The 16978-nt window shown below is 43.3% G+C and overlaps 1 protein-coding gene across 3 annotated transcripts in view; it reads right to left on the reverse strand.

The window, feature by feature from the left end:
* GON4L (gon-4 like) overlaps positions 1 to 16978 on the reverse strand; it is a 40692-nt gene that overhangs the window by 18236 nt on the left and 5478 nt on the right. For all 3 annotated transcript variants that reach the window (XM_019528139.1, XM_019528132.1, XM_019528150.1), the window contains exons 5-20: positions 16103 to 16153; positions 15635 to 15685; positions 14945 to 15040; positions 14555 to 14674; positions 13751 to 13921; positions 12411 to 12603; positions 11685 to 11786; positions 10451 to 10491; positions 10031 to 10134; positions 7700 to 7898; positions 7430 to 7516; positions 6863 to 7034; positions 6283 to 6427; positions 4160 to 4310; positions 3553 to 3669; positions 828 to 2549 (exon numbers count right to left, since the gene is read on the reverse strand). In XM_019528139.1, coding sequence (XP_019383684.1) covers positions 828 to 2549; positions 3553 to 3669; positions 4160 to 4310; positions 6283 to 6427; positions 6863 to 7034; positions 7430 to 7516; positions 7700 to 7898; positions 10031 to 10134; positions 10451 to 10491; positions 11685 to 11786; positions 12411 to 12603; positions 13751 to 13921; positions 14555 to 14674; positions 14945 to 15040; positions 15635 to 15685; positions 16103 to 16153 — 3522 coding nt within the window. The remainder of the gene's footprint in view (positions 1 to 827; positions 2550 to 3552; positions 3670 to 4159; positions 4311 to 6282; positions 6428 to 6862; positions 7035 to 7429; positions 7517 to 7699; positions 7899 to 10030; positions 10135 to 10450; positions 10492 to 11684; positions 11787 to 12410; positions 12604 to 13750; positions 13922 to 14554; positions 14675 to 14944; positions 15041 to 15634; positions 15686 to 16102; positions 16154 to 16978) is intronic.

Genomic DNA, 16978 nt, shown 5'->3' on the forward strand with positions numbered 1-16978 from the left:
AAGCCCACAGCAGGCAGCAGTGGGGGAGCTGGCTCCATGCTTCTCCTGCTGCAACAGCTGCTGCCATCCATTGGGGGCAAAGAGCTGTGGACCTGGGGCCCTGGCCCCATAGCTCTGGCAGCTGGGGGCTTCCTCTGGCAGGGCTGGGGGGAAGGGGCTGTGGGTGTCCTTTAATTTTAATAACAGATTTTGGTGTTTTTATCAGAGAATTTGTGATTTTTTTTTTTTTTTTTTTACCAGGGAAAACCGGGATCCCTGCTCATTTTTAATCTTTTCACCCCCTAGCCAACTATAGATTAACACTGCCATGAGCTATAATATATCCCAGGACCTTAAGGTTCTAAAGCTATATGATAAATACTCCCAAAAGTGAAGTTATTTCTAAACTTGAAAACTGTGAATGATCACTAGGAGGGTTTTTTTGTCAATTTTGCCTGTTTACTCAAGTGACTTTAACCTGAGGAATCTTCAGGGTGAAAATAAGTTTCCTGCAAAATCTGCTCTACAAACAAACGACAAAGCTAGTTGATGGAGCCCTTAGAACTGCAACAATATTTGGATCTGGACACTTGCAAGTCATGCTGCTGATCTAACACATAAGCTCCTCAGGACAAAAACTCTTCCCTAAATTCAGCTGTTAAGTGTCATGCACACTCTTGGTACCATATAAAACACGTGCATTCAAACAAACATTTACAAAATTATTTTTCATTTAAATCTGAAGGTGTGATTCCACCCTGGCCTAACCCCACCCATGACTCTTAGAAAATGTAAAAAAGAAAATTCTCTTATTTATGGAATTCACTGTTAGGATGCTATTTTATTACCTGAAGTTCTGGGACAGATAGCACGGACTCTTCCGATGCAGATGACATTTCTTCATCCTCCTCATCTTGAGTAAAATCATCAAAATCCTCCTCTTCTTCCTCTTCCTGGCCATCCTTCTCTCCTCCTGCCTCAGGACCAGCTGGTGTCCCCACAGACTGACCATCCATGCTGGATAAGTCCTCTGGTTTTTCCAGTGGGCTACTGGACTCTGCTTTAGCATCTGTTGTAACATTCTTGGGAGACTCACTCACTTCTGCCCCAGTCACACCTGCTGCTTCCAACTCCTGTTCATCTTGGGTGGCTGGATGCATCCCTCTCTCTTCCTCTCCTCCCTTTTCGTCCTGGGCAGCACACTCTTTTTTAATTTCCTTCTGCTCATTTAGATGTTCAGCTGTGGCCTCCATGTCCAGCTCCTGCCTAAGATCTAACACAAATTCCTCTTTTATCTCAACACATGCAAAGTCTTGCCTTTTCTGGGTTAAGTTTTCCTCGAGGACATCACTGGGATCTTCAGGTTCAGTTTTTACTGTTTCTCTTAAAGTCCCTAAATGCACAAGATCTAAAGGTAATGGCTCTAAGGCTTTCTCCTCCGCTGTCCAACTGCAACAGTCACCCTCATTAGTCTTCTCCTGGCTGTCACTGATGGCAGCAGCCAGATTTATGTTGTGTTCCTTCTTAGGGGAGATGGCAGGGCATGAAGAGTGTAGATCTGGGTGCTCCACTTTAGGCTCCACTATAGGGTAGGAATTTTCATCATTTACAGCAGAACAAGAGGTGATTGGATTCACTTGCTCTTTGTCTTCAGCAGTTGATGAACTAGGAAGACCTACAGCATTTGAAGAGACTATCAAAGGAGGGACTGAGGAAGTCATAAGAGGTTGATTCAATGGGCATGGGAAGGTGGTGGGATTTACCAACAAAGTAGTTACTGGAATAGTTTGACTGCTTCTGCCAACTGCTGTATTTATGGGTTGAATCATATTGCATCCATTGCCAATATTAACCACTTTCACTGTGGCAGCTGGTACAGTGAGGATGACAGGGGCCGGCTGGATCAGAGGGGCAGTTTTTAGTAGAGGGGAAGGCTTTGCACCCTTTTTCCTTTGGTATCCCCTGCGAACACAAGGCTTGCGGATCTTCGATGCAGCCAATGTTGAAAGGACCATTTTTGGCTGAAAAGTCACAGGGGTTGAGGTTATCAGTGCTGACGGTACACCAGCAGGAAGACAAGTTCTGGAATCAGAATGTAGAGTGGAGAGAGCGTTCTGAAAGTCCAGGCTTTCCCCACTTCCTACTCCAGACGGGATGTTCAGATGCTGCATTCCAGGCACAGTCTGCATAACAGTAGCTGGCTGGATTAACCGGGGAATGTGGACCACAACTTTGCTTGGAGGAGCTTCTGATTGGGATAACTTTACAGCAGTTTTCTGGACATTGATGGTATTGGAACTAGGCTGCATGCACGGACTTGGTCGAATGAGGAGAGGCTTGAGGGCTGCAGACCTCTGCCTCCTCCATACTCTCCTAGAGAAACGGTTGGCAAGGGGCTTCAGCATCAACACTATTCCCTTGGGCAAGAGCAGAGGGTACTTTCCATCACATTCTGCATCTGCTGTTTCTTTTCCTGTCCTCACAAAATCAGACTCTGCACAGGGTGAACCCGTCGTCTCTCTTGCATCTTCTAACTGTTTCAGTTCTCCTTGAATGGAGGATAAACTTGCCTACAGAAAACACAGACTCTAGTTATTTCAGTCCCCAGATGCTTGCTCCTTGCAAACAACAGTGATGAATTGGAGGCAGAAAGTTACGCATAAAGCAAACTGACGTGCGCGCACACACATGGGAGGAGAGGATGGTTCTATTTACTGCTTATTCTCTAACTTAAATGAAAGACTCTTACAGGTTGCAATTCTTTGGAAGTAGGAATGTGACCAAATGGCGCATGTCATGTTTCTCTTCCAAACTAGTTTGTAAAGACTTCTTTTAAAAGAATAAGGGTATGGGGAGGAGGCTTCAAAGACTCCCTAAACCATAAAAGAGGGTGAGGTCACAAATGTCATCAATATGTCAACAGGCTCATCTGATGAACTGGTCTTGGGATACCTGGGCTCAATTTTTGGCTCTGCTATACAACTTCTGTGTTAGTTAGGCAAGGCACTTAATCACTCTGCTTCCATTTTTCTGCACAGTGCAAAGGATTTTGAGGGAAAAACAATCATTAATGAATGTGACACATTTGGATGCTACTAGGACATGGGGTGGATCACAGGAAAGCAATATTCAAATCACAGATTTGCATTTTGCTCCTAGGTCAGCACTTGTAAAGTGATAAATGTTTTTCTATCATCAGGCTGTTCAGTGCAGCAAGGAAGGTAGTGATGCTTCTGACAGTGAGCTGCTGGTCAGGCTAATTTTGGATATATACAACCTCAAGGTATGCGACAAAGTATTTCATCCCACTGAAATAAATGAGCATACTTCAAAGCCAACAACACTAAAGCCTTGTTTACATTACAAAGTTCTGCCAGCAGAGATGCACCAGTTATGGGTATGAAAAGATTATACGTCTTCACAACTATTGTTATCTGTGTTATCAAAACTAGCAGTTTGCCTATCTGTGAGCCAGTCCCACCTTCATTTTGCTAATACACATACCCTAAACAGCTCATTAGCTCTCAGGTCAGGATGGGAAGCAAAGACAAATTTAAATGGCAAGCAACATACCTTCAGCCAGAAGGGCAGGCGATGTTCTTCTCTCTCTACAGGGGGTTTCCACTCATGAGGCTGGACCTCCTCGCAACACTTGAACAAGATGGGCAACTGTTTTGTTTTCTTGTAATACTGAGGAGACAAGGGGGAAACTCCAACAAGTAAATTCAAAGTAGTACAGGAGATCTCTCAAAGCCAAGTGTCAGAAAACATTATCTAGAAAGTGCACGCTGGGAGTTCAAGTGACCTAAATTTACTTTTCTTTAGCCAGAGTGCACTTTAAATACACAGATGTGAAAAAATTTCAGCAAGATCTGCACCTGAAAACAGACATAGCAAAACTACTGAGAGGAATCTTATTATTTCAAATTTATCTGATTTACAGTTGTATTAAAGTTCTCTGTAGAAGATGCTGGGTCCCCAAGAAGTGAACAGACCAGCTGTAAAATAAGGGAAAGGGAAGGGCTCCAAATAAGTCCTTATCCACAACAAAAATGAAACTTCACATTACTGGTTAAGAAATATCACTACAGGCAGTATATAAGGTCCATGTTTTCTCTTTTGCGTGAACACTCCCAACACAACCACTTACAAAATGAAAATGGCATAATGCATAACTCACTCTGACGATATTGTCAGGGGCTCGGTTCATGTTGAGATTCTTGATTCTCACTGTTAACTGGTGGGCGGTCTTTGGTGGCATGAGATATTTGCTGATTAAAGGTTTAGGAAACTCTGTCCCATCAAAATGCTTCAGTCCTAAAGCCAATAAACTGCAAAGGAAAAAGGTCTGTGAGACCAGTATTCAACCTGTAGCAGATATAAATATTCTTTATTTGTCTTCATATCTGCTAACACCCTTGAAGTTCTTTTCTTTGGTCACCTGTAGCAACAATAAGCCCTTGAGAAGAAGAGTACAGAATGAACACAGCTTAGTCAACTGCTAAATGTGGTTTAGCCTAGGACAAAGGTGCTCATCCCTTGGCCTGTGGAGCTCCCCATAGGTCTGGAAATTCATCAGCAGAAGAGAGGTGGCACTGCTCTCCCGCTGCCAAACCTCTGGACCCATGGGAAGCCCTGGGCCCTACATGCTGGATCCAGCACCTGATCTCAGCATGCAGGGCAGGCTAGTGCAGCACCAGGCTCCAGGGCCCAATCTCAGTGTAGAGGGCTGGGTTGGGATAGTACTGAACACCCAGAACTCAATCCTGGCACACAGAGTGCAGGAGGGAGGGGGAGCTGACCCCTTGGGGGACAATCCCTGTGTGTGGGGGGCAGAAAGGGACTGTGCCAGGCCCCAGGGCCTGATCTGGCCTGCAGGCCACTCATCTCAAGTGCAAGTTCAAAAGGTTGAGCACCCCTGATTTGGGAGAAAGTTGTAAATGATGATATATGGAATTCAGTCAGGCACACAACAAAAAAACCAAACTAGTGTGCATACTGGATTCAGAATGTCTCTCAATACAAAGTGCCCTCTTCAACTGTCCTCTTCAAAAAAAAAAAAGCAACAAAAAACTGGCTCCATAGCTCAGTTAGAGCACTGGCCTTGTAAATCAGGGGTTGTGAGTTCAAACCTCACTGGAGCCTTGACCTCCTTTGGGGTTGGACTTCATGATCTTTAATAAGTAAGACTAACTGCACTCTCTTGCATTAGTAGGTGCATCACAAGCAGGTCTGGTGAGGTTATACTTCCCCTCTATGCAGCATTGGTGAGGCTGCAGCTGGAGTACTGCATCCAGTTTTGGGCACTGCACTTCAAGAGGGATACGGATAACCTGGAAAGGGTTCAGAAGAGGGCTATTCGCATGTTGAGGGCCTGCAGGTAAGATCCTATGAAGATAGATTGAGAGACCTGAATCTCTTCAGCCTCCACAGGAAAAGGCTGAGAGGTGATCTTGTGGCCGTCTATAAGCTCATCAGTAGGGTTCAGCAGGGAATAGGGGATACTTTGTTAACCAGGCCGCCCCTCGGGGTTACTAGAAACGACGGCCATAAACTGATGAAGAGCAGATTTATATTGGACATCAGGAAAATATTCTTTACAGTGAGGGTTGCCAAAATATGCAATGGGCTTCCAAGGGAGATAGTGCTTTCCCCTACCTTGGAGGCATTTAAAAAAGAGGTTAGGCAAGCACCTGGCTGGGGTTACTTGACCCCAGCACTCTTTCCTGCCCAGAGCAGGTGGTCAGACTTGATGATCTAACAGGTCCCTTCCAACCCTAGAAATCTATGAAACTGTTAAAATCTGTGGCCTTCCCTCCAAATGGCTGTAAGGAGATGTTACTCTAGGAACAGGGGTGCTCAATCCCCAGCCTGTGGGCTATATCTGGCCCTTGGTACCGTGTCATCTGTCCTACCAGACTCCCCATGGGTCTATGAGGAGCCCCATACATAAATGGCCTTGTGTGCTATATCAGGTGCACAGGGTGGCATGAGGGGCAAGGCAGGGGCAGCCCAGAGCCCCAGGGGCTTGATTTGGGCACAAGGGACCTGATCCTGAGATGCAGGCTCAGGTGGGGCCACAAGGCCTGATTCTGGCACTGGACTGGGGGCATGCAGAGGCAACCTGGGACCCAATGCAGCCAGTGGACTGAAGCTACACCACTCCTCTGGCCCACAAGGTCAAAAGGCTGAGCACCACTGCTCTAGGATGTCCAGGCATCCCATAAGATGGCTATAGTATCCCACTTGTTTCCCGATGGAAGGCAGCTCCATTCATATGTATTTTACCCCCTTAAAACCTACTTGTCCTCTGCCTTGGTGAAGAAAATCTTGTCCCGGGGAGTTTTTGCCTTCAGAGAACATATTGGTAGCAACTCTGGATACATAAAGACTCTTCTTGTTGCCAAAATCCATGCCACTTGTTTTGGCAGACAGGGAAATTCATTTGCTGTGAAAAAAATTAACATAACAGCATAAACTGATGCAATCAAACAATGGTAGGAGCTCAAATATTGCTACTCACTAGCATCTTATTGTAACCACCATTGTCCTTGCGCCTTCTGTTTGTGAAAGCAGCACAGGCTGGGGTTTTTCACATCTTGAAAGACATCTGCAAAGATACCCTGGGATTACAGGACTACCAGGCTAAGCAAAACGGGAGAAGTCCTACGAAATGTGCTTGCTACTCAATATTCCCATGGTTTAAGAAACAAGGTGGCTAGTAATACTGAGGTCACCAGATAAAGACATCCCAGACAGGGTGCCATAAAAGAATGGAAAGTTTCCTATTAGAGTAAAAAAAAAGCAGAATCCAATTTTGAGGAGGATAGCACCAAACAGGCTGTTACTACCCTACAAATCTGCTACCCTTTCAGTTACATACCAGTCTTTTTCCCAGGTTTGCGAGGGCTCCAATCAATTTTGACCTGGGTGTGGAAGTCATCAATGAGCTGCAGTGCTCCCTTCAAGTTACATGGTTGGAATACTGTTTGAAATTTGGAACTGAATTGCTGGCGAAGGAGGATGGAGCTTTGAGCAAAGTTACTCAGCTCAGTCTGAGGGATCAAATACGAAAGAGAAGATGAAAGGACTTGCTTTCAATGTAAGTAACATCTCTACAACTGTCACTCAAGAAAGTAAACCTGCCAAATGGGAAGGCACAGAAATCTGCAGAGTGACAGTGGTCTTTAGTCCTACTTCTGTCCCTAGCTATTAGCTCTCAATCATGGAATGACTGATTAAGTCTATTCTGCCAATCTGCCCACCCAGACCACCACATTCTTGCCACCATAGTACACACTATTTCAGTAAGCATCAAAGTAATAATATGGTTCATGATACTAGTATTTAAAAAATATATATATCTAAAGGAACACTCTCTCATCTCATCTTTGCAGGAGAGCCCCACTGCTCACTAGAACTGAATTCTTGATTTGAGATAGATTCTTACCAGAAACATCCTAGTGGTGCTGGTTTCTGAACTCAGACTGGCGTTGAAGCTGGTAAGAAGGTGAATTTGAGTCAGGAGCTGGACATGCTGCAAGAACAAGTCAGGCAAGTGAAGCTTTTTAGATGTACTAATGTTCAAAAGTACTGGAAAAGGTTCTAAAGCATCAACTATGTTGTAGCACGCCATCATATTAAGCAGAGGATTTGCTCTGCAATGTTTAGCAAAACTGAACATAATATTTACGTTTGATAAATTCCAAGAGCCTCTTACCTGCTGCATTTGCTGCTGGAGCCTCTTTCTTTGTGCATTATCCAAAACCAGTGTTTGGAGTGGCTTTTCATTTTGAGGTTTTGGCCTCTCTACCTCCTGTGGTTGCTTAGTTGAAGATTTCTTCATTCGCAGCTGTTCAAGCTGTTCTTTTACTGTCCGATGCTGTTCATTCAGTAAGTTGGCCAGAGGCTCTTCAAACCTGTTCCAGATCAAGCAGATAGAATTATGCCAAGTCCATGACTTAGAGGCGGCTCACATCATCCTGGTGTCTCCACTAGAAAGTATCGCTATTAATATATTCTGGATATTAACATTAAGGTATTCTGTGAAGCATAAGTAAAAGCAAGCTACCATTGTACCACTTGTACTTCTTAGCAGTCTTCATCTTAAGAAACCAAAAAGTATTTTGGAAACGTGGCACTTACAAAATCCATTAATCTACCACTGAAACACTCTTACTGAAGAGTGCAGCAGTAACTTTTGCTTGAATTGACAGTTCAGACAAAGAGTTAAGATAAATCCTGCATTCAGCTGAACCTAAGAGGAGGACGGCACAGTTGGAATTTGACAAAACCACTTCTGATCCTTAGAAAAGTGTAATGGGATCACTGATGAGCATGAGCAGTCAGTTTTTTCATTTCTCTTTTTAATCTGAAAGACAAACCTTTTAGCAGCATCCATTCCAACATTATGCTATGGCATTTGTTCATTATTGGTTCAGGTAAACACACTCCCTATTCAATCATTTGTACCATTTTCTGTTACATTCCAAGTTTACAAGGACATTATCTTGCTTAAGTGCCCAGATACAACTGCATAAGCATGGCATAAGAATGAGATTAGACAAAACTAAAACAGAGAGATCAATCAAAAGCTGAACAGGCCTGATCCAAAAAACAGAGCTCACACTACTTTAACACTACTTTAACTGCAATGATTACCATAATCAGCCTGGATATGATCACCTACAGGTCTCTGTTGCAACAGGTGTGCTTTGTAAATGTAGGAAGTGTCCTAGCCAGCTATTCCAGTGCACATTTGCTGCTGCCTTTCTAAGAACAGTGCTAGGTGCCAGTCCATTTAAGACAGAGCTTACTCACTAGCCCAGTCAACTCTCTCTCACCACTAACCAAACCCATCTCTGGATCAAGCCCAGAGATAGTCACAATCAGCAACCTCTCCAAGACAGGAGTGGCCAACCTGTGGCACACAGGTCGCAAGTGGTACAGAAAGCCTCTCCATGGGGAACACAGCGGATCAGAGAGGAGGCAAGCAGTGGCAGACAGGGCAGAGCAGAATGATTAGGGAGCACAGAGCGAGGAGTAGAAAGAAAGAGCAGCAGATTGGGCAGGAGACGGAGATTGGAGTAATACCCAAAGAGGGCATGGGGCTAATTTATGTCATACCAGCCCAGAAAGTTGACCCCCACTACTCTGCAGCATTCATATTACAAGGTACTACAGGGAAAGGGCCAAAGAACAAACAGATGCCTTTACAAAGACACCCCCTTCAAGAATTCAGAGGAAGCAGCAGTTAGGAGGAGAATTTAACCTACAAGTGAGAAATGGATGCAACTAATCAGAGCCCAAAAAGGTGAGTGATACAAATAAAAAGGTGCAAGGATAAAACACTCTTTGTATTTTGACTGTAGCTGGTAAAAGATTTCTACACTCCCCTCCAGCACTGCTTATCCAGAGAGGTGCAGAAGCCCAGCAGTCACTTTAGCTCCCTTCCCAAACAGAAACAGCTTAGTCTTGAGCTGGGCTGCCCCACATACAAGGAGGCTTCATCACACAGCAAGTCACAGTCAGCCTGCTAGTTAACTCCTAGTGTTTCAATAGTAGATAACTATAGCTGGAAAAAAAAAAAAGTTATTAAGCATAGGAGCATGAGGATGACAGCCAAAGCCTTTCAAAACCAGCTCACTGGTTCAAGTATATTCTATGCCAATAGTTATCAAAATGCTGACATCTTATCTACAGCTGTTGCAGTTCTATGCTGCTACACAACATTTCCAGCTGCCTCTTTGCTGATTGCACCCTGCTATTCCAGTGATATGCATTGGGAGAACACAGCATGGAGTATAGTACTTGTTCAGCCTTGCTCAGAGACAGTACTCTTATTAACAGAAAATCCAGAGGTATTACGTTAATTACTTCACAATAAAGGAAAGAAATCTGTCTCTATCTCAGGCCAAGGGTCACAATGCTATGCAATATTACCATTTGTGCCATAATGCATAAAAAAAGGCTCAGAATACCTTCATGCTCTAACAAGGATTCTACTGTCTATGGCTTTTTCCCTTCTTTTTTCTTTTTAAATGAAGCCTACCTGAGTGCCTGTGGTGTATTAAAGTTTGGTCGTGACTCTGCAATGCTGTCTTCATCTTCTGGGCCTTCATCTTCCATGTTGGAAAAACCCATCTCATCCTGGAACTGACAAGAAATAAGAAGTTGCTCAGCAGTTGTCAGGAATACAAGACAAAGCTCAGGCTTCAGGAAAGACTTATGGTTTGGCACAAATTTGCCACAGTGGGCCTATACTAGTGCTCTCAGCAGACATACTTGCCTTCATTTGGACACTCTCTCAACCTTCTCTCTAGGCTCGCTAGAGAACAGAATCCCTTATATTGAGTGTACATTGATATATCTAGTACAGATCCCCATTGTATGGCTCCAAGTGACACCTTCAAAGACTGTCAGCTTCAGAATAGATACACTTCTACAGCTTTAGCTCTGAATTTTCACTTACTGTCTCAAATAGTTCCTCCATTAGTTCATTCACTTCTTTCTCTGTAAGAAAATAGGATAGGGTTATGAAGCTTCTTTTTTCCAGCAACAGATTTAGTGATCCAAGAGTTGTTTACTATTTACAAAATCTCCACGAATGTAACAGATCCTTGCAAGCTCTCCAAGACAAGAAGATGGAGAAGAGTCCACACATTCTCTCTTACATGGCCTGAAATGGTAGCAACCTATTTAAAGGGCTAAGATTAATATAGCCAATTTAAAATACTTATTATCACTTGAGGTATTCAAGGAGAGGTTGGACAGGTATTGGTCAAGGATGATCTAGGAGAAGATATGACTATGCTCTGCAATGGATGCTCTACATGCTCTGTAGGCTATGCTCTACAATGCTTCTGGACTTTGCTGGTTGCCACATGCTGCTGGGAAAGAATTTTTCCCCCTTCTGTTGCTAGACGCGTCAGGGTTTTTATTCCCTTCCTCTGAAGCAATGGATGTTGCTTGCAGCCAAGGCTGGGGATTGTGACTAGAGTGTGCCAATGCTCCTGCTGGAACTTAAACTCAGAAGTTCCTGGCTAGAGGGTCTTGCCCCTCCATTTAGGGTCAGGCCAATCACCATATCTGGGGTCAGGAAGGAATTTTACCTCATGCTCAGATGGCACAGGACTGTGGAATCTAACAGGAGATATGTCCGTTTTCCTTGGATCTCTCAGGCATATATTTTAATAACCTTCACAGCAGCTGGACATTGGCCACCACTGTTCCCCTGCTCTATCTGTAGCAGGTTAGGGTCTTATGCCTTGTAGTTGCACCAGGGTTGACTGTGGTTTTACTGATGAGTCAGATAACGGATCTGTATAAAATTGTTTGGACGGAGACAATCCTACCACTGGTAGGGGTAAGGACAAGACGACCTCTGATGGTCCCTTTCAGCCCTACTTCTCTATGCTTCTATGATATTAACAGATACTTCTCAAACTGAAGTAAGTTAAAGAAAAATCACATAATCATATACAGAAACAGGGGAAGATATTTACCCTGTGGTCAAACTTGGGTTTTGACACATCATATACTACAAATAAGAAACCAAATAAGCTCTCTTCTTCCTTCTATGAACAGGTAACAGAAGATGAAATCTGCTAATTCTAAAACTGTTAAAATTGTGGGCCATATTTTCTAAGGTATTAAGGTGCCTAAAGATTCAGCCTTGAAGAAACTAATGTTAGCAAAGGACTTACTGGTGATTCTCACAGCACGATCATTTCTGAAATCTTCCGTGTCTGGTTCATCCAGATCTTCCAAGAAGTTGTATTCAGGGTCATCGTCATCATCTGCCTCATCTAGCAAAATAAATATTTTGAGCTATTTTTTCAGATATAGATAGTAAGTGCTAATAGCGACCTGGAAAAATGCAGTGCACTTAATGACTATCCTGCCACACAGAGACAAGACTAAACTTTAGTGTTTTAAGAGATCTGCAATTTGTTCAATTGTCAGGGAAGCTAGGTTTAAGTAAAAGAAGTGTTCCCTCAGAATACCTGACAAAAGGCCTCCAAGATGGGTAGATTCAGGCAGACAAAACTTTTCTTATCCATTATTAATGACCATATCACTGTATCATTCAGACCATGATACAAAGTAGCGTGTTGGGAAAACCACATATGCATGCACACAAACCAGCATATCTGGTTACACTGGGCACTGATGTATCTATAGTTTGGCTGAGATGCATTTCAATCCCACTGTCTCTCAAGGGCAGCATTAAACTAGCTTTTAAGAGAGCAATTTAACTAGAGCAATATGAGTACAGGGAAGGTCAGAAGCTCTTGTCCTGCAGCACTAACCAAGTCAACAGTTCCATATGAGACTGTCTGGTATAAAACAAGATGAGAAAGCATCAGCTTCCCACACACAACCCCTAAATAGCTCAGAACTGAAAACACTATTCACTGAATAACCAGTACCTTCATTCTCTGCATCATCATTCATGAGTCCCCCAAGCCATCTTTTCCATTCTTCATCATCTGCAGTATTTGGGTCATACATGTCTGGTGTTATATCTGGAGCACGGAGCTCAGCCTCCAACTGACCAAGAGGCACATCCTTCAGGGGTCTCTTTGATCGGGTGCGGAAGGCAATAAGGCTGTCTTCCAGAGACTGAAACATGGACAGAAAACAAAATAGAATCAAAGCCTCCCCATTACTCTTCTAACCTCCCTGGTACCAAGCATTTCAATTCAGCCACAAAAGGAGCAACAAACTGGACACTCTGAAAATATGACTCTTATTGCCAAAAGATTTGTTCTAGTGTTACTCCCTTCAGCTGTAAGATTTCATGACTCTATAATTACTACATTGAAATATCAACTAAACAATATTTTGAAGTACATAGCACTCAAGTCTTAGAAAGCTCTCTCTCCCGTCAATATTTTATTCCTTGGTTATTTTATCCTGTTCATCGCAAGCATTCCTTCTGAGCTGTTGAACAGAACCTCCTCTTCTGGTCTCTATTTCACTGCAGCTCAGTAGGCTCACTGAAAGTGCAAAGGTTAATCCCAACATACTAGTCCCTGATGTTGTAAATGGCGTTCTGGACATCTGCTCCTAATTTTACAGGCTGACTTTGTTACATGGTTGGGTCACTCCAAAGGGAACAATTTATAGTTTCAGCTTAATATAACACATGTTATAATAATTAAGCAAAACAGAAACTTCCCCATGATTTAAACAAAGTTTCAATGACCCATTTTTAAAACATTCTATAGATGTGATTAAAACCTGAATACTGCAGTACTAATACCATAAATGGGAAACTGAGTAACTTACGTGAAACTGATGTCATTTGTCTTACTTCTAAACAAATACTAAATAGCCAAGAAGGTTTAACTCTCTCACTTTTAAATACTCTTCAGGTGTTAGTAATGTACTTGGTTGCAAAAGTTATTAAGCTGACAGAACCTCTTTAAAAAACAAAGTTATATTAATTATGGATGAACTAATCACCAATATGGTAGGCTTCTGTTCTCCAGTTAAACCACATGTCCCAATGACAGTAAAAGTTACAATAAATGCTTCACTAGGACCAACACAGTTATGACACAGGAAAAAATATTCCATGGCTATGTCCCTCAACTAACTGAACTGAAGGTATTAGATCTGATTAACTTAAAAGTAAGAAACAGACAAAATAAGAGGGGGATAATATGTTAGAGGGATTTTGCAGACAAGTTTCAGACAGGAGGACCAGACAATTAATCTCCCATCAATAATATTAATTTGCATGCACCATTCTCAAACATATTACCTGGTAAGAATCCATGCACATGGGACTAGAAGCCAGTTCCTCATCCACAGCATGTAGCTTCTCCATAAAGGTGCTGTCTTTATTCTGTTTCGGTTTAGGAGGGGGTGGAGGCCCCATAGGAACCACTTCAGCACTAATGTGCCTAACAAGGGGTGTAGTAACCTTCTCGACCTAATTAAGAGAGGCCTTCATCTTAAAAGATTTTATTTATAGCAAGGCTGTCAAACTGGTGTCCGACATGCAGCTCTCCAAGGTGTTAAATTTCCTCCAGTGCTCTTACTGCCAGTCTCAGGGCTCCCTCTCCCTCCTCCAGCTTCTTCTGCCTGCCCCTTGCGGGGGTGGGTGGGAGAGGGGAGGGGTGGCACAGCTCACAGAGCCAAGAGATCCTACAGATTTTGGTACAGGGCAGTGATGGGGTGCCAACAGCATGGCAGGGGCAACATCTTGCATGATGCAGCCTGCGGCTCCTGGCCACTTAGAAGATGGACAACCCCGTTTGATAAGGTCTGTTTTTTTATTTTCCTTAAACTAGGTCCTACTGAATTGGCTGCTTCTGAGATGCAATTAAGAAGGTATCACTGATGGATATAAACTGTTGGATTTATACAAGGACAATGAGGGTATACAACTATTTAGATCTAGCAGGAAAGGAAAAATGTATAATATTTCAGTCTAAACACGTGGTTGGAGAGCAGCTGCTTATTGTCTAACAGCAGAAGACTGAACAATAATGTCTAACTGGTAACTTAGAATTAATTATTGAAGCTTTCTGAGAAAGTGCTAGAGCTGTGATGTAACATGCACCTCAGAGAGTGTCCCTCCCTCTTCCTCCGTCTCCATCATATCAGACGAGCGTCTTGTCCTAGGTCGCTTTGGTCCCCGAGGAGAAGAGGCAGTGCTCTCCACATCACTTTCCAACAAACTCTGTAACATAAAAGAAGCAGAACACAATTGAGTAAAACTGCAAAATACAATGACTTCTTTTTTAAAGACAGGTTCCAGTGATTTTATACATCATAAAATTAAAGCAGAAGATTTGTATATTAAGGAAAGACTGAACAATTCTACAGCTAGCAAAAGACTTATTTCACACCTTTGAGATCAAATTCCTACCAAAATAGAGTACATTTTAAAAGCACCCCACTGCCTCACATAAAAAGAAATTAAGATAGGAATATGTTCTGCCACTGTTACCTCTTCAGCAGTCTCATCCTCCTCCTCCTCCTCTGGCTGGTATTCCTCATCAGATGAATCATCTTCTTCAAGAGGAATGTCCACAAACTGAGGGGGCTGCAACAAGCCAAAGAAAGGACACAAGCTTTACAAGAGTGTACTAAAGGGTTATAGGTAAGTGAAATGAAAGTTCAAATGTTCATGACAACTGAGGATATATATGGCAGAAAAGAAGAATGATGAGAGGTGCATAGGGTAGTCAATTTGAGCAAGGGCAGCTAGTGAAATGGGTGGATTCAGAAATCAAAGGATGGGTACAACTTGTTTCAATTTAAAAGTTTTTGAGTTTTCTCCCCAACTCCTCAAATGGCTAATATTAAACCCACCTGCTGGTTTATGTCTAAAATTATACTGTAAGATCTATGGGATAGGCAGTGCCCAGGACAATAAGTCCTGTTCCTGACTTGGCCTTTTAATCAGGACCACAATACACGTAGTAAAATAAAACAAAACAAAACAAAACAGGAAAACAAGCTATAAATAAGTAGGATGAGAGGGGACAGCAGAAGAGAAACATCAGGGTCAAGGACAAGAACCCACGATGAAACAGGTATGTATTTTCCTGGGAGGCTTCGTATAAGAATGCAAATCTGCTTGTAACAAACTCTGCAGACAGAGGAAACAGCACAGATTCACCTTTCAGTTGCTAACCTTGATCTCATTAGGCTTCTTAATTGGTGAAATATTCCAGGTAGGAATTACCTAAGTAAAACAAAACTGCTGTTAGTAGTCAGTACAAGATCAGATTTCCCCAAAACCCTGATATAGGAGCACAGAAGAACAGGGCTTGGGAGCCTATTCCCAAAATTACACACGACTAAAATACATGCTTTCTAACTACCCAAAATAAGCCTCCTACATGGGATACTCTCATTTCACTGTCTAGGCTTTATCCACGTGACTTTGCAACACTGATCGTTTAACGCAAGGAAATGCCATTTTTTTAATTTAAGCTTAACACAAATACAGGTATAGATATAGATGCACACACTTCAATCTTCTTGGCTTGGGAATAGTTAACAAGAAACATTCTTTCTACTTCTTACTCCCAATAGCAGCAATAAAAGGAGTTTATAACCTTTCCCTGGTGAATGGAAAAAGGCATTAATACATACTCACCACTCCTTTCTCTACTACTTCCTTTAACTTGGAACGAGTCATCTTTGGCTCCTAAGAATTAAAAAAAGAGGGTATGCTACTTTCTGTAACTAGCATTTTTAACCAATATCTTTACCACAAGTTTTCTGCACCTTAGTGTTAAGCACACCACTTGTCTGACATAGTGGGCAGAATATCTGAGTTCTAAGCTTAATACTTGATGATACTGATTAACTATTTTCCACTCAGTTACTTGTCTCACCCAGCTGCCACGACACTTACAAAAGTGCAAATTCTAATTAGGGGTGCACCAACAGAGATTTTCTGGGCTGATACTGATGGCCGATTTTTAAGGAGCCATGTTGCCTGATACTGATCCAATTCCAATCTGCAGCCGGACCAGTGTCGGGCTGGTAAGTCTGTCATGGGGGAAGGGAAGGGGTGTGTGGGGATGTAGATCAAAGCCCCTGCAGTTAGGGAGGGAGTGGGGCTAGGGCAGGTGCTCCACAACTGGGGTGGGGCACAGGACAGAGCTGTGAGTGGCTTGTCTAGGGGGTGCAGGGAGACGGAGGCGGCTCCTGTACCCAGGAGGGCATGTGCCCCCCCGGAGCTGCATGCAGGGCCGGGGTGGGCTGGTGCTGCAGACTGGGGGAGGCGCAGGGCTTTCTGTGGGACAGGGCTGCAGCCACCCCAAAATTCTCCATAACACCGCCCCCCTTTTTTGCACTAAGCGCAGCCTGGCCCAGCCCCCTGCCAGGAAGAGCTCAGCGCCAGCAGCAGCCCGCCCTTGCCCTGCACAGATCCGGGGGAACACCCCCACCATGCCCTCCCAGGTTGCGTGCAAGGATGGGAGCCCCCCCTCCCAGATGAGCCGCTCCTGACTCCATCCGATGCCCC

The sequence above is a fragment of the Gavialis gangeticus genome, unplaced genomic scaffold (assembly GCF_001723915.1).
Source record: "Gavialis gangeticus isolate Ggan-Ray unplaced genomic scaffold, GavGan_comp1, whole genome shotgun sequence".
NCBI lineage: Eukaryota > Metazoa > Chordata > Crocodylia > Gavialidae > Gavialis > Gavialis gangeticus.